This window comes from Phocoena sinus, chromosome 17 (assembly GCF_008692025.1).
Source record: "Phocoena sinus isolate mPhoSin1 chromosome 17, mPhoSin1.pri, whole genome shotgun sequence".
NCBI lineage: Eukaryota > Metazoa > Chordata > Mammalia > Artiodactyla > Phocoenidae > Phocoena > Phocoena sinus.
In genome coordinates this window covers 12,503,837-12,530,773 of record NC_045779.1, presented here as the reverse complement: position 1 = coordinate 12,530,773, position 26,937 = coordinate 12,503,837, and the positions used below count along the sequence as shown (strand labels likewise).

The 26,937-nt window shown below is 35.8% G+C and overlaps 1 protein-coding gene across 1 annotated transcript in view; it reads right to left on the bottom strand.

Annotated features, from left to right (window-relative positions):
• Positions 1–26,937, bottom strand: part of MCMDC2 (minichromosome maintenance domain containing 2) — a 36,527-nt gene that overhangs the window by 7,483 nt on the left and 2,107 nt on the right. Inside the window, exons 4-12 of the mRNA XM_032609363.1 lie at positions 26,474–26,669; positions 25,741–25,863; positions 25,516–25,620; positions 21,127–21,252; positions 18,925–19,162; positions 12,373–12,578; positions 6,022–6,188; positions 5,334–5,513; positions 2,370–2,512 (exon numbers count right to left, since the gene is read on the bottom strand). Coding sequence (XP_032465254.1) covers positions 2,370–2,512; positions 5,334–5,513; positions 6,022–6,188; positions 12,373–12,578; positions 18,925–19,162; positions 21,127–21,252; positions 25,516–25,620; positions 25,741–25,863; positions 26,474–26,669 — 1,484 coding nt within the window. The remainder of the gene's footprint in view (positions 1–2,369; positions 2,513–5,333; positions 5,514–6,021; positions 6,189–12,372; positions 12,579–18,924; positions 19,163–21,126; positions 21,253–25,515; positions 25,621–25,740; positions 25,864–26,473; positions 26,670–26,937) is intronic.

Below are 26,937 nucleotides of genomic sequence, written 5' to 3'. Positions count from 1 at the left end.
TCACAGTATTATTTACAGCCATATTACCTTGCTTACTCATATTATATGTAAAAATAATGAAATCTCAAATCTTCTTCATATTAAGCCAGATCACCCCTTTCCAATGTATTCACACTTATACCAGGGAGGTTGGGACCTAATTAAAGACATTACAGGGACTTCCCTGGTGGTCCAGTGGTTAAGACCCCACGCTCCCAATGCAGGGGGTCCGGCTTCAAATCCTGGTCGGGGAACTAAGGTCCCACATACCACAACTAAGCCTGCATGCCTCAACTACTGAGCCCGCATGCTCCAGAGCCTGTGAGCTGCAACTAGAGAAGCCCGCACGCTGCAACAAACACACAGCAAGGCCAAAAGTAAAAAAAAAAACCAAAGACATTACATTTGTCCTATTAATTTTCTTCTTGCTAGACTAAAATCATAATTTGAGCCTGTGAAGATCTCTCCAGAGTTGTTTATTTACAAATTTGATTATCATGTTCCTGATGTCCTCACCCAAGCTTCTTCTAAAATTGTTGACCAGGACAGAATATGAATACAGCCTTTCAAGGAAAGAAAAGAGCACTGTTCAGCTCCACTTCTCTAGAAAAGCAAGGCTGGTGTTATTAGGTACCTGTCTATAGAAGGAGGAGAAAAAGTCAAGGTTTATGACTCTTCTGAGTAGTGCTTCATTTACTTTGCTATTTCATAAAACCCATCTGCATCTCTAATGTTTATTTCTAAAATAGGAAAAAGTGGAGTTGTCATATTAAAATTAACTCTGCTTTATTCTTGGATCAGTATAGTCAAATGTAAACTGAGGCTATGTGAGTTTAAGTAAAAAATATCTTTTTACTACAGAGAAAAAGCATTGAGAAAATAGGACTTTCAAACCTTTTAAGCTTTGAGTATTGAATATTTGAAATATTACTTCAGAAAATGGAAAGCATTATACAGTTCTGTTTACCATTTTAAAACATCACAATTAATTTCTTCCTTGCCCTATCTTTAGCAATTTTTTAGCTCTATGAAGATAAATATACAGTTGGAGAAATTAACTGAACATATTTATCTCTTATAGTCCTATACTTGTCATATCCTATCAGTCCTTCACTTGTCTTATTTTGTATTGCAGTCATAAAAAGATATTTATTTAATGGATTATTTTACCCCTGGTCCTACTTCATAATTTGGTTGAGATTATACGTTAATCTATATTAAATGAAGTAATGGTCTATCAACAGGGGACTGTTTAAATTATGGTACAGCCAGATGACAACATAGTAAAACTGTAATGCAGCTATTAAAAGAGAATAAGGTAATTCTTTATGCACTGATAGTATGACATCATGATATGTATACCTGCATGATTCCATTTGGGCAAAAAGAGAATATCTATCCTGGGCAAAAAGAGAATATCTATCCATATAGGTATATACCGATTTATATATTATAAAAATATTTTATATAATATATTTAAATAACATATTCATCTAAAATATATAACATAGTCAAATAAAATATGTATTTGATATACATCACATATTTAAATTACATATTTGTATACGCTAGTATTTGAATGAATAATATCTGGAAGGATACACAAAAACTCTTGCAGTGATTATCTCTAGGGAGTGGAATAGTAATAGGTAGGGTTAGCAGGGCACTTTACTCATTATTTTAGACTTTTCTTTCAGTACGTCTGTACTTTACTTTTACAATAAAAATTAGTTTTAAAAAAACCTTTCAAGGAACAATAATACATGAGTGTACTAAAGTATTTAAAAGTACAAGGAACAGGGGACTTCCCTGGTGGCAAAGTGGTTAAGACTCCGAGCTCTCTATGCAGGGGACCCCGGTTTGATGCCTGGTGAGGGAACTAGGTCCCATATGCATGCCACAACTAAGGAGCCCACGAGCTTCAACTAAGGAGCCCGCCTGCCACAGCTAAAACCTGGTGCAACCAAATAAATAAATAAAATAAATTAAAAATTTTTTAAAGTGTTACAGATGTTAACACTTAAAAAAAAATAAGAGTACAAGGAACAATATACTTAATTTTTTTTCTAGGTTCAACTACAAAATATCTAGAATGTAAACAGCCCCATTTTAAAAAACAGTCATTTTCATTTGAATTCAGCGCATTTTTCTCAGACATATCTGATACAGGGTATCCAATAAAAATTAATTTAGTGAAAACAAACTGCTGGAGGTTCAAATGATGCAATACTACAACAGAAGGAATTATTATCACCTTAAATTCTTTTGGAACAAGGTATATTATAAACCAACCAACCAGCAATCAAATAAACAAACAAAAAAAACAAGGGAGACAGTTAATAAAACACATCATTTAAAGGTCAATAATGGTTTTAAAATTGAATACCTACAAATATTTTAATGCAGATGCTGACAGCTTTGATCCACATATAGAATCTGTTCTGATTCTGCGACTTGCTAGGTAATAGCCATGAATCATTCTTTCTGCCTCCAAGCTGAATTCGACATTCAAATTCTTTGCAAAAGCAAGCAGCTAAATTGAAAGTGTGAAAATTTAAGAGATTCAAACTTTATTATAGAACCTATATTACAAAAATCCAAAGTATACTGTCATTTTTTAAAAAGTTTGCATATTTTATTTACAACAAAATTGATTAAATATCTGGGGCCATCCCAAAGTCACTGAGCACTTTAAATCATAGTCTTATAAAGAATATCACAGTTTACCCAGAATAATCTCTTCCTCACTTTTAGTACAGAAATATTCTGTGCAATGTACTTGAATGACGATCAGATCTTTGCCTCCAGTGGAACAAAGGCTCACTTACAGCCTTTTAGTGGGAGAGAGCTTCCCTCAGAATCTCATTTCCCTTTGAATAGCCTTAATTCTCTGACAGTTTACTTCCATCAGACTATCTCTCATTGGCCCTAGAGCTGCCTGCCCTCCTTCCTTCCTTTTAAAGAACACAACCAAACACTAGAAATGTACTGTGTTAACTACTATAAAGGTAGGTCTTAGAGATTCAGTAAGATTTTGGGTAGAGAATAAGTCTTCAACTTAATGATTATCACTGTTTTCTCTGAGGTTTGTGCTTTTTTCTTTCTGAGTGATTCCTAGTTCCTTAAGTCCTTATTCTATGACATCATTTCCAGACTTTTCACCATCTATGTTGTTTTCTGGTTTGTCAAGTCATAGAACCAAAAGGAAAATTCACCCATAATAAAATGTTGCTATTAACTATTATATCTATATTTTATAAATTTTTATTTAGTTTTGGCTGCGTTGGGTCTTCGTTGCTGCGCGCGGGCTTTCTCTAGTTGCAGCGAGCAGGGGCTACTCTTCGTTGCAGTGGGCTGGCTTCTCATTGCGGTGGCTTCTCTTGTTGTGGAGCACTGGCTCTAGGCGTGTGGAATTCAGTAGTTGTGGTACACGGGCTCAGTAGTTGTGGCTCATGGGCTCTAGAGCACAGGCTCAGTAGTTGTGGTGGACGGGCTTAGTTGCTCCGTGGCATGTGGGATCTCCCCAGACCAGGGCTCAAACCCATGTCCCCTGCATTGGCAGGCGGATTCTTAACCACTGCACCACCAGGTAAGTCCCAATATCTATATTTTAAATATAACCTTTTAAAAAGATCTGGATATGTCCTGGGTTGGATATGTCGTGTCTTTATTCTCCTTATACTCCACAATTCCCTGCAGGCCTTCAGGACTGGATAATAATAAAACTATTAATAACATTGGTAGCTCTCTCTAGATTTTATGCTATGGGGCACAGTGATATGCCATCTATATCCCCTTTCAGTAAAGGACCCGTTGTCCCTGCTACTGAGAGTGCAGCACTGGGAGTTAGCATTAGCCTCCAGTTGTCAACTTCTGCAAGAACTACCTACCTTGATGACTTCATAATACAATTTTTGCTCCAGTCGGGCAGGTTTTCTCAGTTTTCCATTTATACTCATCTCTACTTTATGTCTTTGCTCCTATTTTTATTTTTTGAATGCCCATCCTTCCTGTCATCTAAATCTTACCTTTTCTTAAGGCCCAACTAAAATCTCACCGCCTCCTGAAGTCTTCCTAACTCTTGCATTCTACTTGATATCTTTCTTTCTGAATTCATGAAATACTTATAGTCAGCACCACCCAGCTTAGCACTTAAGTTGTCCCTAATTGTTTCATATCTCAAATAATAAACTATTTAAGGAAGAAAAATGTACATTTCTTAGAGAATATAAAAGAACAGAAAGAGGCTCAAATATATAAAGTATTCAGTAAATGCCTAATAAATCCATAGATTTTTTTTGTTTATCTTTCAGGGAAAAACTGGGCAAAAATTTCTCCAGGTCATTAGCGTGTCTATATTATTTAGTATCCCAATTCCTAGAGACTACTTTTTTTTATATACTAAAACAAACAAAAAGACCTTATCATAAATATTATTCTTTTTCTGTTCTAATTTATGTGAATAAATTATGCTTATATTTCATTTTTAAATCCACCTCACCTTTCAACCTTTTATCCATGCAATTTGGGCTACAAGGAAGGCAGGTATGAACAAAAAATTTAATGACCCATGGATTCCCACCTCCCAACATTCCATGCCTTTTAGCTATCCTACACAGATACTTTAACTCTACTGTGGACAGATTTCTGAATAGTTAATATTAAAAGGGCTTCACTTGTAAATACCTGACTACCTTTAATAGCTATGAGAAGCATTACTAAATTTGCATCATCTACTCTCAGGTTCTCTGAACATACCACACGTGTTTTCAGGTCAGGACATTAAAATAAATGGGTTTGTGAGTCATGAGAGATATCCCCTATAGTCAGAACTCTGCAGGCATTCATATAAAGTTTCCCTTTGAATAGTCTGTAAAATGTAGAAAGCTGTATACTTATAAAACCTCTCAACATAATGTTTTATAGAAATATTCTATTTTGAATCTTTTCATGGAAATGCTTTAAGCTATGGTGATTCGCTCAGTGGTTCAAAGAATAAACTCAATGTTTTAATATCTATGTCCTTATAGTTTTTAAAAAATATTTATATATTTATTTATTTTGGTTGCACTGGGTCTTAGTTGCAGCATGCATGTGGGATCTAATTCCCCGACCAGGGGTGGAACCCGGGCCCCCTGCACTGGGAGCATGGAGTCTTACCCACTGGACGGCCAGGGAAGTCCCTATGTCCTTACAGTTTCTAGTTTAATTATAAACCTAAATTTTTTCTATACAATGTCCTTAAAATGCTTAAAAGCTGGAAGCAAATTAGAATAAAAGAATTCTAAATAAGGAAAATTAAATGTTCAAAGGGAGTTTTATTTACATTGAGAAACATTAGCACATACTTTTACCTTTTCAAAATCTTCAGTTGTGAACTGTTTAGAAGCTACATAAAGCAGCCCTTCAGGATCAATGGCTTTCTTTAAAGTATGTTGCACAGTAGGAAGAAGTGGGTGGCAAGGAGATGACTCATTGCAGTTAATCAATAATCCAAATGCCTCTATGAGATTAGCTGGAATCAAACTGCAATCCTACATCAAACAAAAATGTAAAAGGCAAATATTAAACACTTGCATTTTCATAAACACTTCAAATTAACTATTATTTAGAATTATTATTTAAATTATTAGGATTATATTATAATATTAATTAAATTATGAAACTATAATTGTAATAATTATTTTATTATTTATTATTAATTATTATTTAAAGTGATTCCCAAATAGCATGGGAACTTTGTGATAATAAATTTTTCTAAAATGCTTTTTACTGAGTATCTTCTTACACATTATTCATTAAAGCCTCTCCCACTACCTATTCAAATAATAATTTCTAGTGAGCAGACACCTGCTTTGCATGACTAAAAACTGAAAATTTTCAAACAACTGTGTCATTATTTAGTTCTAGCACCCAATTAAGTATAGAAATTAAGCACAGAAATAATAATAAAACATTAAGAACAATAAAAACATTAAGATTAAAATCTGTGACTAAATTCCCACTCTAACACTCTAACAATAAGATACACATATACTTTACCATCTGACCAATTAGAGTATTGGTTTTCTGTACATTTCTTCTTGAAGATGAATCCATATCAAGAAAAGACCAAAAACTGCACTGAACTGGAAAAGTCATTTGCTGATCCATATCATCCCCAAACTTCTTTCCCGAGATGTATACTGTGATGCTTCTACTTTCCACAGCTAAGTCAAAAGACATTATCCATTTGTTATTTAAGTTCACTTTGGTCTATATGTCTATAAATTAATAAATATTATTATACAGAATTTTACAGTCTAAATTTGGATAGTAAAAACACAAGTAAATTTGATTGTTTTGCAAGATATGGTTAAATTAGAGGATCTGCCATAAAAAAGAAGAAGGAAAGAAAAACATTTGAATGTTTATGTGTCCCCTGACGATGAGTATCATCAGTCCAAAGCATGTAGCTAGAATCGTGAATTGGGAGGAATAGGCAGAGAGTAAGGAGAATGGTCATATAGTGCAGGTAGTGCAGGCTTACAAGGGAGGCTGAAATTAAACAATGTTCTGGGGAGTTTTTTGTTTTGTTTTGTTTTTTTCGGCTGTGTCATGCGGCATGTGGGACCTTAGTTCCTTGCCCAGGGATCGAACCCACGCCCCCTGCATTGGGAGCGTGGAGTCTTAACTACTGGACTGCCAGGGAAGTCCCCAACAATGTTCTTTTATGTGCCAAAAAAAATAATAGAAAGTGGGCCATCTAAATAGGAGTGACTAGGAGAAAATATATCTCAAATTCAACATGTGAGAAACCAAATTCATCATTTCTCCTCCTCAAATGGCTCTTGTGCATTACTCACAATTAGGAGAATCACCACTGATCCACTTAAAACCCAAACAAAAAATGTGGAAACATCCCATTCTCCTTTCTATCCTCTCCTTATGCCTTATAAGCATTCAATCTATGGATTCATTTCTATTCCTACGATGCTATCTCCCAAATATTTCTCAAATTAGTCTTCTCTCCGTTCACGATAAGAGTTTTTTGTATACATGTTTATTTTTCTTTTGGATCATAAGGTAAATATATATTTAACTATATAGAAACTGCCAGAGCAGTTTGCAAAATGGTTGTACTATTCTATACTCTCATCAACAATATATGAGAACTCCAACTTCTCTACATCCTTGGTAACATCCGTTGTTGTTGGTCTTTTTAATTTTTGTCATTCTAGTAGCCAGGGCCAGCCACATAATTTGTAGGGTCCAATGTAAAATGAAAATATGGGCCTCTTATTCAAAAAGCAGGGGAAAATGCTTTTTTTTATATAAAGCTTTTTCTTTTAAGAATATTTTATTACTTATAAAATGTAATAGGGGTGATGTGGAGAGATCAGAACCCTTGTGCATTACTGGTGGGAATGTAAAATGGTGTGGCCACTGTGGAAAGCAGTTTGGTGGATCCTCATAAAGTTAAACATAGAATTACCACATGATCCAGCAATTCCACTTATAGGTGTATATGCAAAAGAGTTGAAAGCAGGCACTTAAACACTTACTTTTACACCAATGTTCATAGCAGCATTATAATAGCCACAAGGTAGAAACAACCCAAGGGTCCATTAACAGATGAATGATTTTTTTAAGTGATTATATATATATATATATATATATATATATATATATAAAATCTCTTATATATATTGGAATATTATTCAGCCATAAAAAGGAATGAGATTCTGTGAAGAGGCAAATTCATAGAGACAGAAAGTCAAATAGAGGTTTCCAGGGGCTAGAGATAGGGGGGAATAGAGAGTTATTGTTTAATGAGTACAGACTTTCTGTTGGAGATTATGAAAAAGTTCTAGAAATGGATAGTGGTGATGATTGTGTAACATTGTGAATGTACTTAATGCCACTGAACTGTACGTTGGAAAATGGTTAAAATGGTCAATTTTACATTGTGTATTTTATCAATATTTTTTAAAAAAGGAATGAAGTGATACATGCTACAACATGGATGAACCTCAAAAACATTATGCTAAGTGAAAGAAGCCAGTAATAAAAGACCACAAATTGTATGATTCCATGTATATGAAATGTCCAGAATAGGCAAATCCATAGAGACAGAAAGCAGATTATGTTTCTGGGAACTCTGGGGAGAGGGGGCATGGGGGGTGACTGCTAATGAGTACAGGGTTTCCTTTGGGGTAATGAAAATGTTCTGAAAGTATAACAGATAGTGGTGATGGTTGTACAACTCTGTGAATATTCAAAAAGCCACTGAACTGTACATTTTAGGTGGGTGAATTTTATGGTGTGCAAATTATACTTCAATAAAGCTATTACCAGAAAATGTAATAGAAGTAGCTGTCAGTCTAATACTAAAATTTTAAATTATTGACATGAATTTTACCATTTATATTGTACAATTCCAGTCTTAAATACAAATATTTGAGCATTTAACTCATATGCAGCATCATTAGTATTTTGTAGGAAGTATTAATACACAGTTATGTATTTTTGTTCTTATCAGAACAGGGGAAATATTTTTATTTTGCACAAAACTGTTTTTAATTTGTTTCTTGATATTCACACATTTCACCAGCACTCTCTACTGATGAGTAAGGAAGGACTAAAAGGAAAAGGAACAACGGTTGCCCTATCTTTCCCTTCCCTCCTATATTATCATTTTCAGTGTAAGAGGTTGGCAAATACAGGGAAGTAGCCAAGTAAGAAAGGATATGATGCGGTTCCTCCGTCATTTGTGTTTCTTAGAATGCCACTGCCTATTACAGAAGCAAGTCTGATTCAAATGGAAAGCTTGGCCTCCTTGGGGCTATCAGCTCCCCATCTCACTCAGCGGAAGATGTTTTGAAATGGAACATGGGCACTGAATTGCAGTGTAGTCACAATGCATGAGAGTCCAGCAAGAATCAAACTGATTACAAATTGTGTTAACAAGCCTCAGTGATCACAAATGCTATTTGAAATAGGGCAGCAAGGCATGGTGGACACAGGCATGGATGTATCCCCTCTGCTCACGTTGAAGCTCCACTGTCTTCCTTACAAAACAACTTCAAAGATAAAATCATTAAAATTTTCTTTTTATAAAAATTTTATTTATTTATTTATTTATTTTTGACTGTGCTGGGTCTTCATTGCTGTGCGCGGGCTTTCTCTAGGTGCGGCGAGTGGGGGCTACTCTTCGTTGGGGTGCACGGGCTTCTCACTGTGGTGGCTTCTCTTGTTGCGGAGCACGGGCTCTAGGCGTGCGGGCTTCAGCAGTTGTGGCTCATGGGCTCTAGAGCGCAGGCTCAGTAGTTGTGACACACGGGCTTAGTTGCTACGTGGCATGTGGGCTCTTCCTGGACCAGGGCTCGAACCCGTGTCCCCTGCATTGGCAGGCGGATTCTTAACCATTGAGCCACCAGGGAAGCCCTAAAATCATTTAAAATTTGAAGATGGTGACAGTAGAGTTTTAACCAAGTGCCAGGCTCTTCTAGGGGGAGCTATACTTATTCCTCACCCATGAAGCAGCACCTGCTAGTATGTGTAAGTAGTGGTATCTCATTGTGGTTTATTTTTCATTTCCCCAATATCCAACTAATGATATTAAGCACTATTTCATGCACTTATTTGTCATTTTGTATACATTCCTTTGTGAAGTCACTAAGTCTTTAGACCATTTTTTTGCTGGGTCCTTTGTGTGCATGTGTTTTTAAGTTGAAGAATGTTTGATTTACAATGTTGTGTTAATTTCTGCTGTACAGAAATATATATATATAAATATACATTCTTTTTTATATTCTTTTCCATTATGGTTTATCTCTATGTCTATGAGTCTGTTTCTGTTTTGTAGGTAAGTTCGTTTGTATCATACTTTAGATTCCACATATAAGTGATATCATATGATATTTGTCTTTCTCTGTCTGCCTTACTTCCCTTAGTATGACAATCTCTAGGTCCATCCCTGTTGCTGCAAATGGCATTATTTCATTCTTTTTTATGGTTAAGTAGTATTGACAAAGTACATCTTCTTTAACCATACATCCGTCAAGGGACATTTAGGCTGTTTCCATGTCTTGGCTATTGTGAACAGCGCTGCTATGAACATAGGGGTGCAAATATCTTTTTGAATTATAATTTTGTCTGGATATATGCCCAGGAGTGGGATTGCTGGATCATACGGCAACTCTATTTTTAGTTTTTTGAGGAACCTCCATACTGTTTTCCATAGTGGCTGCACCAACTTACATTCCCACCAACTCTGTAGAAGGGTTCCGTTTTTTCCACACCCTCTCCAGCATTTGTTATTTGTAGACTTTTTAATGATGGCCATTCTGACTGGTGTGAGGCGGTATCTCATTGTAGTTTTGATTTGCATTTCTCTAATAATTAGTGATGTTGAGCATCTTTCCATGTGCCTGTTGACCATCTGTATGTCTTCTTTGGAGAAATGTCTATTGAGGTCTTCAGCCCATTTTTTGATTGGATTGTTTGTTTTTTTTTTGTTGAGTTGTATGAGCTGTTTGTAGTATATTTTGGAGATTAAGCCTTGTCAGTCACATCCTTTGCAAATATTTTCTCCCATTCTGTAGGCTGTCTGGTTCTTTGTTTTTCAAATTACTGACTTGTTAGAATTGTTTCTATGTTCTAGGTGTATGTCCTATGTCAAATATATGTATTGTAATTATTTTCTTTTTCTTTGCTTGCCTATTCACTTTTTAAATGGCTTTTTTGATGTGTATAACTTTTTAGTTTTGATGAAGTCCAACTCATCAATTATTTTCTGTTTATTGCTTTCTGGGTTTTGTCTAAAAAATCTTTGCCTACCCTAAGGTCATGAAGACTTCCCATGTTTTCTTCTAGTAGCTATATAATTTTAGCTTTTACATTTAGGTTTATGATCCATCTTTAATTAATTATTGTATACAGTTGTGAGGTATGAGCCAATATTAATTTTTTCCATATATATAGCCAGATGTTCCACTATCATTTGTTGAAAAAACTTTCCTTTGTCTGTTTTCTTGCTTTGATGCTGTGGTCAAAAATCAAGTAAGCAGGGCTTCCCTGGTGGCGCAGTGGTTAAGAATCCGCCTGCCAATGCAGGAGACACGGCTTTGGGCCCTGGTCCGGCAAGATCCCACATGCCGCAGAGCAACTAAGCCCGTGTGCCGCAACTGAGCCTGCACTCTAGAGCCCGCAAGCCATAACTACTGAGCCTGTGCTCTAGAGCCCACGAGCCACAACTACTGAGCCCGCACACCTAGAACCTGTGCTCCGCAACGAGAGAAGCCACCACAATAAGAAGGCTTCGCACTGCAACAAAGAGTAGCCCCTGCTCGCCGCTACAAGAAAAAGCCCACGCACAGCAACAAAGACCCAACACAGCCAAAAATAAATAAATTAAATACATAAATTAAAAACAAATCAAGTAAGCATACTAGTGTGGGTCTATTTCTGCATTCTCTTGTAGGGAGAGGCAATATGCTATGTGCCCTGAGTATTGCTGCACATTCTTGCCGGTATGCTAAGAGTGTAAGGCCCTAACTTCTCTTGGTCCGATACTTATCTGTCCATATCCTTGTTAGTTATAATGTGGCCCAAGCAGCATTATCCTAATACTAAAACCAGACAAAAGATATTATAGGAAAACTACAGACCAATATCTCTTGTGAATATACAGGCAAAAATCCTCAACAAAATAACAGCAAATCAAGTCCAACAATGTATAAAAAGAATTATACACCACAGCCAGGTAGGGTTTATGTTAGGTATGCAAAGCTGGTTCAACATTTGAAAATCAATTAATGTAATCCATAATATCAACAGGCATTCATTTATCAACAGGCATATCATATTTTTCAATATGTGATTGAAAAATCACATTATCATATCAATAGGTGTAGAAAAAGCACTTGATAAAATTCAGCACCAATGCATTATTAAAAAACTCTTAGTAGATTAAGATTAGAGTGAAATTCCTTCAACTTGCAAGAGAACTTCTACAAAAAACCTACAGCCAACATCATACTCAATGGTGAGAAATGTGAAACTTTCCTGTTAAGATCAGGAGCAAGACAAGATCAGGATGTTCCTTCTCACCACTGTTTTTCAACATCATATTGGAAGTCCTAGCTAATGCAATAAGACAAGAAAAGGAAATAAATCTGGCCTAATACAAACTCATGTGTTAGCACAACTGAGCGCAAAGCCTAAAACAATGCATTTGCACGTTAAATTCCTCTGTTTTTATTTATAAAGGTAAAATGAGAAATGTCATTTAATATAATTTCTCTATTCCTAAAACATGTACAATACAATCTTAATTGTTAAGTAACCCCTTGACACTGATAAGACTATAAGTTAAACAGGTGAAAATTAATTTGAAAAAATACTGTTTACCTGATTGAAGCTGTTCAAGTTTATCTTTTTTGTGTGAAGCCAAGTCTCCTATAAAGCAGATACCACCTTTAGCTAGCAAAGCACTGCCACCTTGAATGCTAACTGCTCCAGTTCCATACTTATTCCTGGATAGAGTAGGGAAAATTTCAGTAGAGACTGGATGACGTATACCACAGGGCACAAGGTTTATACTAAAATTCAAAAGCCTAAGGGAAAAAATAAATTATTCATTACTTATTCATTACAAATATTACTTATTTAATATTTGATTTTCAGAAGTCATAATGTATAATAGCTATACAATTAGATTTAATTTGATTCAATGTCTATTGAGCACTAGTGCTGTGGATAAAAACGTACATGTAGGACTTCCCTGGTGGTGAAGTGGTTAAGAATCCTCCTGCCAATACAGGGGACATGGGTTCGAGCCCTGATCCGGGAGGATCCCACATGCCGCGGAGCAACTAAGCCTGTGTGCCACAACTACTGATCCTGTGTTCTAGAGCCTGTGAGCCACAACTACTGAGCCTGCATGCCACAACTACTGAAGCCCACATGCCTAGAGCCTGTGCTCCACAACAAGAGAAGCCACCGCAATGAGAAGCCCATGCACCGCAACGAAGAGTAGCCCTTGCTTGCTGCAACTAGAGAAAGCCCACACACAGCAACGAAGACCCAATGCAGCAAAAAATAATTAATTAAAAAAAAAAAGAATTTGTCTTTGCTATGTATTGTCTCAGGTTATTAACAATATATATATATGAGATTTGGTCCTTAACTTGGAAAGCTCACAGCCTAGAGAGATGTAAACAAAAAACTAAAACACGATGTGATAAGTACTAAAATAATGTCATGAGGACATCCATAAAAGATCATTATTTCCTCCTGGATCGAAGTCAGAGAAAGCTATAGAGAAATGACATTTGAACGGGGACTTCCTTTTTTTATGAATTGCTTTCTTTCGTTTATTCAAAATTTTTGCATTTAGGCTTGCCAGTAGTTCATCATGACTACCCTTGTTACCTATGTATCAAGATAACTCTTGATACATCCTTTTGCTTTCTAATCTCTTTGCCAATTGCCTCAACCTCTTCATTTCTCAAATTTAAATTATAAGAAAGGAATATGATTATCTTAGCTTAGCTTTTAAATCCTTGCCACAGAAATCATAGCTTGCTGGTGCAATCTACTATGATGAGTAGAGACATGGTACAAAGAGGGTGAAGCAGTATCTCTTAAATGTGGATAGGTAGACGCTATAAAATGTCTAGTGTATGTGTCATTCCAAAGAATTTAGATGCTAATTTGAAGATATACAATATGGGTGAGTAAGATTTAGAAAGAAAATTTGCAAGCCTATAGAGCAGTGGTTCTCAACCCTAGCTCACATTAAAATTACCTGGGGAACCAACAGGCACATGAAAAGACGGTCAAATCACTACTCATCAGGGGAATGCAAATCAACACCATGATGAGATATCACATCACACCTGTCAGAATGGCTGTTATCAAAAACACAAAAAAAAACAACAAAAGCAACCCAAGCGTTGGCAAGAATGTGGAGAAAAGGGACTACTTATACACTGTTGGTGGGAATGTAAATTGTTGCAGCCACTGTGGAAAACAGTAAGGAGGTTCCTCAAAAAACTAAAAATAGAGTTACCATATGATCCAGCAATCCCACTCCTGGGTATTAATCCAAAGAAAACAAAAACACTAATTAGAAAAGATATATGCTCCCCTATGTCCACTGCAGCATTATTTACAATAGCCAAGATATGGAAACAAGCTAAGTGTCTATGAATAGATAAACTGATAAAGAAGATGTGGTATATATATAATGGAATATTATTCAGCAATAAAAAGTATGAAATCTTGACATTTGTGACAACATGGATGGGCCTAGAGGGTATTATGCTAAGTAAGTCAGATAGAAAAAGATAATTGTTATATATGATTTCACTTATATGTGGAATCTAAAAAAAAAAAATGAACAAACAAAACAAGACAGAATAGATATAGAAAACAAACTTGTTGTTGCCAGAGGGGAGGGGGATTGGGAAAGTGAAATAAATAAAAGGGATTAAGAGGTACAAACTTCTAGTTATAAAATAAATGTCACGAGGATGTAAGGTACAGCATAGAGAATATGGTCAATAATATTGTAATAACTTTGTATGGTGACAGATGGTAACTAGACTTATTGTGGTGACCATTTTGAAATGTATATAAATATTGAATCACTATGATGTACACGAACATGATATTGCATGTCAATTATACTTTTTAACAAAAAAAAATTGCCTGGGGTTTTTAAAAAATTCTAATGCCAAGCCCCATCCCAAACGATGTAAATTAGAATCTCTAGGGGTGAGCCACAGTCATAATTTTTTTTTAAATAAATTTATTTATTTTTGGCTGTGTTGGGTCTTCGTTGCTGCGCACGGGCTTTCTCTAGGTGCGGTGAGTGGGGGCCACGCTTCGTTGTGGTGCATGGGCTTCTCATTGTCATGGCTTCTCTTGTTGTGAACCGCGGGCTCAGTAGTTGTGGCTCGCAGGCTCAGTAGTTGTGGCACACAGGCTTTGTTGTTCCGCGGCATGTGGGATCTTCCTAGGCCAGGGCTCGAACCCGTGTCCCCTGCATTGGCAGGTGGATTCTTAACCACTGCGCCACCAGGGAAGCCCCATAAATTTTTAAAAAATATTATCCCAGATGATTCTAACATGCAGTCAGGCTGAGAACCTAGTTATATAGAACAATGGGCCTCAAACTTGGCTAATCATTGGAATCAGCTGAGGAATTTTTTGAACTACTGATACAAGGTCACAGAGTAAAAGATCCAAATACAAAAATCAATTGTATCTCTATATACTCACAGCAAATATTTGAAAAATAAAATTAATAAAACACTACCATTTTTCATAGCATCAAAAATACCAAATACTTAGAAATCAACTTAAATTATGTGCATGACCTTTACAAAACATTGCTGAAAGAAATTAAGATTTAAATAAATGGAGATATATACCATATTCACAGATTGGAAGACTCAACATTGTTAAGATGTAAATTCTTCCCAAATTGATTTATAAGTTAAATGCAGTTCCATCAAAATCCTTAAAGGCTCTTTTGGGGTGATGGGGATGGAGGCTGGTATTAACATATAGATTCTAAACTTTTTTTTTTTTTTTACGGTACGTGTTGTGGCCTCTCCCGTTGCGGAGCACAGGCTCTGGACGCGCAGGCTCAGCGGCCATGGCTCATGGGTCCAGCTGCTCCACGGCATGTGGGATCTTCCTGGACCGGGGCACGAACCTGTGTCCCCAGCATCGGCACGCAGACTCTCAACCACTGCGCCACCAGGGAAGCGATTCTAAACTTTATAAGAAAATGTAAACGATCTAAAATAGTGCAAACAAATCTTAAAAATGAAGAATAAAGTTGCACTACCTGATTCAAAACTTAATATAGAGCTACAATAATCAAGAATGTGAGGCATAATTATAGACATAAAGGTCAAAATGACAGAAAAGAACGTTTAAATAGATATATACCCAGTTCAATTTTACACCTAAAATTGTTTATAACCAGTTTATAACCACTGTTTATAACCAGTTCAACTAATTTGCAACATTGGCAGCAAAGCAATTCAATGGGGAAAGTCTTTTAAACAAATGGTATGGAAAAATTAGATAAATGCATAGGAAAAATATTAATCTTGGCTCCTACCTTGTATCACATACAAAAATTGACTTGTAATAGAAAAAAGACCAATGTAAAAACAAATACTTCTAGAAGAAAACATAAAAGAATATTTTCATGACCTTGGGGTAGACAAAGATTTCTTAAACAGAACCCAGAAAACACTAAACATAAAAGAAAATAATAACCTAAACTAAAAGGACTGCTCATCAAAGATATCTTTAAGAAAATAACTCAAGCTTTAGACTGGGAGAAAAATTTCATGATACATATGTGACCATGGATGTGCATCTGGAAGAGCCCCATTTAAAAGTGAACAAAGGACCTGACACTTCAGAAAAGGAGACACATGAGTAACTAATAAGCACATGAAAAAGAGCTTGAATCAGTAGTCATCAAGGAAATGCAACTTAGAACTGTAGTGAGCCACTATTTCACATATACTAGAATGGCTAAATTGAGAAAGACTGACCACACTGGATGTTGGTGAGGATAGAAACAACTGGAACCTTAACTCATTGTTAGGAATGTAAAATTGTAAAACCACTTTAAAAAACTGTTTGGCAGCTTCTTATAAAGTTATATAAACCTACCTTATGACACAATAATTCCACTCCTAGGTATTTACCCAAGATAATAAAAACCTAAGTCTACAAAAAGACTTATACAAGAGATGTTTATAGCAGCCTTACTTATATAGTCAAAACATGCAAAACCCAGGGCTTCCCTGGTGGCACAGTGGTTAAGAATCCGCCTGCCAATGCAGGGCACATGGGTTCAAGCCCTGGTCCAGGAAGATCCCACATGTCTTGGAGCAACTAAGCCCGTGCGCCACAACTACTGAGCCTGGACTCTGGAGCCTGCGAGCCACAACTACTGAGCCCATGGGCACAACTACTGGAGCCCATGCTCTGCAACAAGAGAGGCCACTGCAATGAGAAGCCCGCACACCGCAACTAAGAGTAGCCCCTGCTCGTTGCAACTAGAGAGAGCCCACGTGCAGCAATGAAGACCCAAAACGCAGCCAAAAAACCCCCACAAATCCATTCATTGATTCATTCATCAAATAGCAATTGATCATCTTCTGTGTGCCATGCCCTGTCCTAGGACTTTGCTTTAATAATGAAAAAAAAAAAACAAAACAAAACATGCAAAACCCAAATGTCTATCACGAGGAGAACAGATAAACAAATTCTGGTATATTCATATAATGGAACACTACTCATCAATAAAAACAATGAACTTCTGATACACACAACAGGGCCAATCTCAAAAACATGTTAAGCGGGGCTTCCCTGGTGGCACAGTGGTTGAGAGTCCGCCTGCCAATGCAGGGGACGCCGGTTCGTGCCCTGGTCCAGGAAGATCCCACATGCCGCGGAGCGGCTGGGCCTGTGAGCCATGACTGCTGAGCCTGCGCGTCCGGAGCCTGTGCTCCGCAACGGGAGAAGCCACAACAGTGAGAGGCCCGCGTATCACAAAACAAAAAACAAAAAACATGTTAAGCGAAAGAAGCTAGACCCAAAAGAGTGTGCACTGTATGATCCTACTTATACGAAGTTCAAGAACAGGAAGATTAACCTATGGTGACAGAAATCACCTGTGGAGATAGGAACTAATTGGAAGAGAGAATGAAGGATCTTTCCAAGGTAAAGGAAAATGGAAATGTTCCATATCTTATTGAGGTGATGGCTATAGGAGTGTATGTCATCTGTCAAGACTCATCGAATTGTATACCTAAGATCTGATTACTTCACTTTATTTATGTAAATTTTACCTAAAAAACAAAACAAAACACCAAATCTCTCATACAGCCCCAAATACCACAGGAAAAGATTAATGACAAACAGAAAAAGAGACAAAGCCTTTAATTTACAAGAGGTATCACAAATCAGTAAGAAATAAACAACTTAATTTAAAAAATGGACAATGGTCAAGGAGTTCATAGAAAAATAATAAAAAGTGTTTAACAAATTCTAAATGATGCTAAAACTTACTTCTAGTTAAAGAAATGCAAATTAAAATACCACTTTCCATCCATCAAATGGCAAAATTTTAAAGTTTGATAATACCCAGTGTTGGTGAGGCTGTTAGGAAACAAATATTCTCATGCTCATTAGTGTAAGATTAAATTGGTGCAATCTGTAGCAGTTAGCACTGTATTTACATTGTGATTTAATTTTAGCAAAACATCATCTGTCCAATTAAGTTAGAGCTAATTTGAATTTTATTTTTTTAATTTAAAATTCATTCTATAAATTTGTTTTTGCTTTATATTTGCATACATGATTTTAATATATGAAGCTTATTCCTAGCTTTTTGCACATTTAAGTAACTTTTTAAAAAGGGTACTTGCTAGTGGGGAGCCCCAATATGCTGAGTAGAGGCTTACTCCAAGGTTAGAGTGACACCCCCAAAACAGTAATTTTGGCACTTTTAACAGCCTTATTTGGGCACAGTGAATCAATACTATTGAATGGAATCTTGAAGAAAAAGAAGAAAACAGCTTGTTAGCTCTAGCGGGGAGATTATTTTGAAGTGAAAACAAAGTACAAAAGCAGAACAGTGATCTAGGGAATGGAGGACAAGGAAGCCTGCAAAGGAGACATTTATTTAAAAAGGTCTGAGTGGGGAAACAAGTTGAAACTTCGAGTGGTTAGATTCTCAAAATGTTGAAAGCAAATATCCCATTTCTCAATTCATGTTTTAAAAGGTTTTGAACTTCATTGATAAAAGTTTATTTAAATACTTATACTGCTCAGATAAATTCCAAATATTTGTCTTGTAATAATGCTCATGGAAAAGATGTATGCAAATCTGTGACCAATTCATAATGTCATATATTTTACCTGTCTACGAGTAGAATATCATTTGTTATAATTAAAAGATCCAGGCAATCTTCCAGTTCCTTGTTACGGTCACTTGTCTGTACTAGACTCATCAACAAACAGAGCTTGAGCAAATTGTAAGTCCCAGGAGGAACAATTTGTGATGCAAAGATATTGGCAAGTATTGCTGTAAACTTCCAGTACGAGCTGGAAGTCAAAGAGAGGAGATACCTGAAATTGTCGCTAATTCCTGAAGGAACTGAAAGTAAATATTACATATATGTTAAAAAGAGTTTTTTAAAACAAGAAAATGATATTATAGACATCTAATTCCATTTATCTAAAATATTATCAAATTGCAGTTCTTTAAATGATGCCACATTCAAATTATTACAATGATATTAAATTATGATCAGAGGTCACTCTGGTCTATCATTTCTATCCCAAGGAATGCAGTAAGAAGAAGCAGTCAACCTTTGTGCCCACATAGACTGGCTGTGGGTTGCAAGCAAATCTCTCATTTTTTTCCTTTTAAGACCTATGTGAGCAAAGCCAGATCATGGGGCTCTTGTACTGCAGTGTTTGCTTCTACATATCTATGTTTGAAATATTATCACCTTTAGTGAGGTCTAAAAAGCAGAATGGGAAATATTTGATTATTGCTGTTAAAAGGGGAGATTTATACTCTACTACTTCAACATACACTGTAACATTCTAGACCTTCTCCACTACCTTATTCTGTCCAACTCCTGAAAGAGATGAGTGTTTTAATCCAGTTGGTCAGTTTGGGAGAAACAGCTGCGCACATGTAACCCAGTCCCTTTCTCCTTCCTCTTAGGCTGTCATCACAGGGCAATGATTTCTTCTACTCATCGATGCCCATGGACCAAGGGAGGGAGCTACATTAGTGTAGCTCTTGCCACATTTGCGTGGTTAAATCTGCCTAATTCTGGAGTTCAGCAGGAGAAAGTACACTTCACCTACATATATATCATGTTCTGCCACCAAATCAGTAAATCTTAAAGCACTTCACAGCAGAAAATATTTTAAATATCTTTAAAATGCCTATTGTTCATTAGTAGTTTCTTTCTTCAATATTTTTATTCTTTTAAGAAGTTTTTCTCAGGAATTCCCTGGTTGTCCAGTGGTTAGGACTCTGTGCTTCCAATGCAGGGGGCATGGGCCCAATCCCTGGTCGGGGAACTAAGATCCCCACAAACCACACATCACAGCCAAAAAATAAATAAATAAATAAAGCTTTCTCTTCAAAATAAGCAGAGGTATCTAGAATACATTGCATTTAAATTCAACTTGGGCCTCTGTTATTGCAGATGGTTATCTAGGGAATAGAAAAAAAAAATCTAACTTCATTATTTAAGATTTAAATAGCCTGTCCTATATTTAGATATTTGTGTGCCAAGTTAAGAGCAGGTCTGCTCTCCGCTTTTGTTTACTTAATTCTTAATTAGGCTGCAAGGAAATTATCAGTAATAAGGGTGATATTTTGGGGACCAACTGCCTTTCTCTTTTGTCTTATTTCTCGATTGGTTCAAAACTCAGCTGAGGAAAAGGATGCCATTTTATTCGGCTCTTTTTCTCAGACCACAACAGTTACTTAGTTAGAAAACAAAGGGCTGGATAGAAAAACCTTTAATCTCTAACTCTTAGCATCTTAAAACATTTTTCTTGTTGGTAATTATTTAAAAAAAAAAAAAATCTAGGGGCTTCCCTGGTGGCGCAGTGGTTGAGAGTCCGTCTGTCGATGCAGGGGACACAGGTTCGTGCCCTGGTCCGGGAAGATGCCACATGCCGTGGAGCGGCTGGGCCCGTGAGCCATGGCTGCTGAGCCTGTGCGTCTGGAGCCTGTGCTCCGCAACGGGAGAGGACACAGCAGTGAGAGGCCTACGTACCACCAAAAAAAAAAAAAAATCTAAATAAGGTTTAGCCAAAAGAAAGGAGTCCTTCCTGTGGGCAAGGTTTCACATTATCTTGCTTTATTTCCTTTGCAGCATTTATTATCTAAAATTGTCTTATTAATTAGTTTACAGATTTATTGACTGTCTACCATATGATTTAAGAGTAGGAACCCTGACTGTCCTCATCACAACTGTATCCCTAGTGCTTTGAAGAGTGTCCAGCACATAGGCAACCAATACTTATTTCCTGAACAAATGGATTTAAATTTAAATATTTGTTAACATATGATACTAACATTTTTCTTACCTTTTGGATTGAAAAAAGTGATACTATTTGCCTCTATACAGAGAGCAGTTTGTGATGTTTTTACACAGGTTGGAATTCCAATAATCTTATACTCATTTCCTATATTCATTTCATTCACTAATTCATCTAAAATTGTTAAACACAAAAGAAAATAACTATTTACTAAACGAAATTTTACATGATCATATGGTTCAAAGATCTAAAACCAGTAACAATTCAGTAGTTCAATTAGTTGCTAAGTATTTACTTTTGTTTAGTATAATATGCATATTGAGTGACATTAATATCAATACTGTCAAAGTGACTATACTAACCAAGGCAATCTACAGATTCCATGCAATCCCTATAAAATTACCAGTGGCATTTTTCACAGAACTAGAACAAAAAAATCTTAAAATTTGTATGGAGACACAGAAGACCCCAAATAGCCAAAGCAATCTTGAGAAAGAAAAACAGAGCTGGGGGAATCAGGCTTCCTGACTTCAGACTATACTACAAAGCTCTAGTCATCAAAACAGTATGGTACTGGCACAAAAATAGAAATATAGATCAATGGAACAGGATAGAAGGCCCAGAAATAAACCCATGCACCTATGGTCACTTAATCTATGACAAAGGAGATAAGACTATACAATGGAGGAAAGACAGTCTCTTCAGTAAATGATACTGGAAAAACTGGACAGCTACATATACATAAATGAAATTACAACATTCTTTAACACCATACACAAAAATAAACTCAGAACGGATTAAAGACCTAAATGTGAGACTGGACACTATAAAACTCTTAGAGGAGAACATAGGCAGAACACTCTCTGGCATAAATCACAGCAATATCTTTTTCGATCCATCTCCCAGAGTAATGGAAATAAAAACAAAAATAAACAAATGGGACCTAATTAAACTCAAAAGCTTTTGCACAGCAAAAGAAACCATAAACAAAATGAAAAGACAACCCACAGAATGGGAGAAAATATTTGCAAATGATGTGACTGACAAGGGATTAGCCTCCAAAATTTACAAACAGCTCATGCAGCTTAATATCATCAAAACAAACAACCCAATCAAAAAATGTGCAGAAGACCTAAACAGACATTTCTTCAAAGAAGACATACAGATGGCCAAGAAGCACATGAAAAGATGTTCAACATTGCTAATTATTAGAGAAATGCAAATCAAAACTACAATGAGATACCACCTCACACCAGTCTGAATGCCTATCATCAAAAAAATCCACAAACAACAAATGCTGGAGAGGGTGTGGAGAGAAAGGACCCCTCCTACACTGCTGGTGGGAATATAAATTGATACAACCACTATGGAGAACAGTATGGAGGTTCCCTAAAAAGCTAATAATAGGACTACCATATGATCCTGCAATCCCACTCCTGGGCATATATCTGGAGAGAAACATGGTCTGAAAGGATGCATGCACTCCAATGTTCATTGCAGCACTGTTTACAATAGCCAAGACATGGAAGCAACCTAAATGTCCATCGACAGAGGAATGGATAAAGAAGATGTGGTACATATATACAATGGAATATTACTCAGCCATTAAAAATAGTGAAATAATGCCATTTGCAGCAACATGGATGGACCTGGAGATTGTCATACTGAATGAAGTAAGTCTGACAGAGAAAGAGAACTATCATATGATATTGCTTATATGTGGAATCTAAAAAGAAATGATACTAATGAATTTATTTACAAAACAGAAACAGACTCACAGACTTAGAGAACGAACTTATGGCTACAGGGGGGACGTGGGGGGAGAAGGGATAGTTAGGGAGTGTGGGATTGACATGTACACACTGCTGTATTTAAAATGGATAACCAACAAGGACCTACTGTATAACACAGGGAACTCTGCTTAATACTATGTAACAACCTAAATGGGAAAAGAATTTGAAAAAGAATAGATACATGTGTATGTATAGCAGAATCACTTTGCTGTACACCTGCAACTATCACAACATTGTTAATCAACTATACTCCAATATAAAATTAAAAACTAAAAACAAATAAAACCAGCAACAATTTAGTAGTTCAGTTAGTTGCTAAGTAGTTACTTTTGTTTAGTATACTATGCATATTGAGTGGCATTAATAATATAAATTGAGAAAATTTTGTTGCTGATAAATTTTGATACTTATAGGTGATGAATTAACTTCAAGAAGCATGTGACATAGCAACTAGATAGTCTCCTATAATAGTCAAAAGGCAAAACAAGATTATTGTGTTTAAAATGAAACATCTTTCCATTAACTGACAAGAGATGTTAATAAAAATGACCTTATAAGTAATAATTTTATTTGGGAAGAAAATCATTTTAAAAAGTATTATTCACAGTCTATAATATAGGCAAGTCACTTTTATACACATTATCTAATTGTAAACTATAAGACAGATATTGTTATCCCCACTTTATATATGAAGAAACTGAGAGGTTAAGTGATTTGCACCAGGCTAAGTAGTTAAGTAGCAGAACTGAAATTCCCATCTGGGTCTGCCCATGTCTAAAGTCTACCCAGCACAGGGAACTCTACTTAATGCACTGTGGTGACCTAAGTGGGAAGGAAATCCAAAAAAGAGGGGATACATGTATATGTATAGCTGATTCATTTTGCTGTGCAGTAGAAACTAACAAAACATTGTAAAGCAACTATGCTCCAACAAAAATTAATTAAAAAAAAAAGAAAAACAAATACCGTCAATGAAAATGTATCCATTTGTAATACAAATAAACTCTTTTGAATCAAAATAAATAAAGTCTACCCAAAAGACAATTTACTAGGTTCCTCTCTCACCTCTACAGACTGAGCAAAGCTTTTGCACAAGTTCAAAATTTATTCTAAAAAACATACGCTAAAAATCTTGATCCTCCATTATACAGTTAGAATTTGGATGGTTGTAAAACTATGAAAGAAAGGCTTACAAGGATTAACTTCCCTCTGTGATCAAACACTGATGTCCATTTCTTTCCTCCTCTCTGTTTCTTTCTCTGTCTCTCTGTCTCTTTTAGAGCCAGAGAGCATATTGATATACCCTGTAGAACTAGATGGGAAGAATCAGCCCCAAGATTTGAGAAAATAAAAACCCCAAACCAAATAAACAAACATTCCCCCTGTCCCACCCCCCAAAAAACCCATGAAGGATACAGTATGAATTACAAGGAGAAAATTAAAGCAAATCATTTTTCAAGTGTTCCTTGGAATCGTGGATGTGTCATGAAGTCAAGAAAGGGTCAAGAGGAAGGCTAGGAGGCTGGGAAGTCTGGGTATCTCTGCTGAAAACCCCCAAAGGCCTGCTTTTATTAATTTAACTTTTAAAAATGTATTTGGGTTCTATTAAGAGTTTATTAGAAGAAAGGGTTTTCTACTAAAATATAAGTTGGATAGTCACTTAAATTTCTATATTGTAATGTATGGTTTGTATATAATAGAATTAAGTAGTTAAAATCATAGACTTTGAAGCTAGAATGCCTGAGTTTGAATCATGGCTGTGCCATGTACTAGCTGTGTAACCTTGGAAAAGTTACTTAACTTCTCTGTGTGTCCATTTCTACATTGTAAAATGGAGATAACAATAGAACCTACTTGAAAGAGTTGCTGTGACTAAATGAGTTAATATATGTAAAAGTGCCTGGCACATAGTAATTGATATTAAAAATTACCTATTATCGTCTGGGCTTACACGCCTGCCTTGTCCTTGCCAGGCCATGGTGAAAAGACTTCTTGTTTGAGTCTCTGCTTTCTAACCCTTGAGTCTCCTACACATCGTTGACATTCAAGATCTCTCTTTACGAAAAGTTTAATTCTTCCAATTTTAGCCCAAGAAAAGAGACTGAACCCTATCCTCATTTTCACAGTTCTGGCTTCTCAACAATGACTCACTCTTCCATGGGTGATTGATACTGATAATGATTTCCTCCTTTATGGCAGAATCTGTCTACTCACAGGTCTTTACCCATGCAGTTCTCAACAGTTAATCATATGTCAATGCTCATTCATTTATTTAACAAACATTTATTGAGTTTTTACTATGTGCAGTAAAAAACCCAAGTCCCTACCCTCCTGAAGCTTATAGTTTAAAACAATAACTCCAATATTTATATAATACATACACATACAATAATGGGAGATTATTACTGTAAATAACTGTGACCCTGAGACTTAGCATAGTACTTGAGACATAGCAGGTGCTAATATCTTAAGTGAATGTTGTATGACTGAATGAATAATTGCTACATTAGCTAAATATGACTCTTTAAAATACTCAAGAAAGAGAAGACCTATTATTTTCAAGCTTTTGAAGTACCATTTTTAATATATAAGCATAAACAAGTCAGTTATATAGTTTATATATTTTAGTGCAAATAGAACTTACCTCTGAGGAAGACTGTGAGAGATTGAAACCTAAATGGCTGGTTGTTAGAATATCCTTGAAAAGCACGAAGTGCCTTTGTGGTAATTATTTCAACTATCTGTTTATCTTAAGGCAAATAGTAAAAAAGAATCAGTTATTAGAATATATATTCAATTTAATTTCCACATTAAAATATCAGACATTATTTTAAAAATTGTAATTGTAAAACGTAAATGCATTTTTTACCACCAAGTACTCTAAATTTTCTGTCTTCTTGAAGTGAAGATGAACATAGATTACACAAAAAGTCATTTCTTATCGTTGCAGACTCTGTAGCACCAGGTACATGCACTCTTATATACTGAAATCCTGAAAGAAAACAGTTAAGCTAAATTTGCCTTCAGATTTAGCTTTCCATTTTCAATCCTTTAAAATGAATCTAATTCAACATACAATTAAACCAGTTTTGCATGTGGGTTCATAGCAGTTCAATTAACATTTATTGCATGGCTATTTCTTGCCAGGCACTGGTGATATGGATACTTAAGCACACAATTTCAATAGGTGGCAATAAGAAACAGATAATTTCAATATGCAGTATTCATATACAAAGTGTTCAGAGAGAAGAGAGGAGAGGCATCCAACCCAATAAGAGGTGGGGATGAATGGAAAAGATGTCCTGGAAGTTAAGCCAAAGGGTTGAGAGAGGACATTACATGGAGAGGGAACAGCATGAACAGTCATGAAACAGCGCGTGAGAAAAACAAGTACTTCAGCAACACAAGAGCATCTGTTAAATTATAGGGGAGAGGTGTGGAAGAAAGAACGAATTTCAAGATTACGCAAAGCAGACTTGTAAACATTAGGAGACACCTAATTTTACGCCATTCTTTCTATGCTGTGAATGTTTTTTAACTAATTGTAAACATGATTTAAGATTAAACAATAAATTGCTTTGATTTTACATTTTAATATTTACCTTTTGAAAGAGGGCATGCTTCATCTGAACAAAGAAATCTTGCACCTTGTGTATACTTGGTTACAGTTGTCATTGCAATCACAATTCCTTGCATCATATAAAATCTTTGAGATGTATAATCAAGCGGAAACTCACAAAGATCAAGAGTATAACTTGGCAGAGGAGGTAAATGTGTTAACTTCAGCAGTATATTAATCTAATAAGAACACAAAAATAGTATTAATAAAAATTGCAGATCCAATTGGACTTACATTACAATATAGTAAGTATATTTGTAGGTTAAATCAAACAGATAATTTGTTAGTAGTATTAGGAAACAATCTTTTGAGCATTAAGAGAAAAGTGATTTAAATATAAAATTAAAGATGCAAAATCCTTATAATCTGATATTTTAATTGAAAATATCATTATGAACTCATTTTTCTTTAAAAATACACATTTCTCGCTATATTCACTGAAAAGAC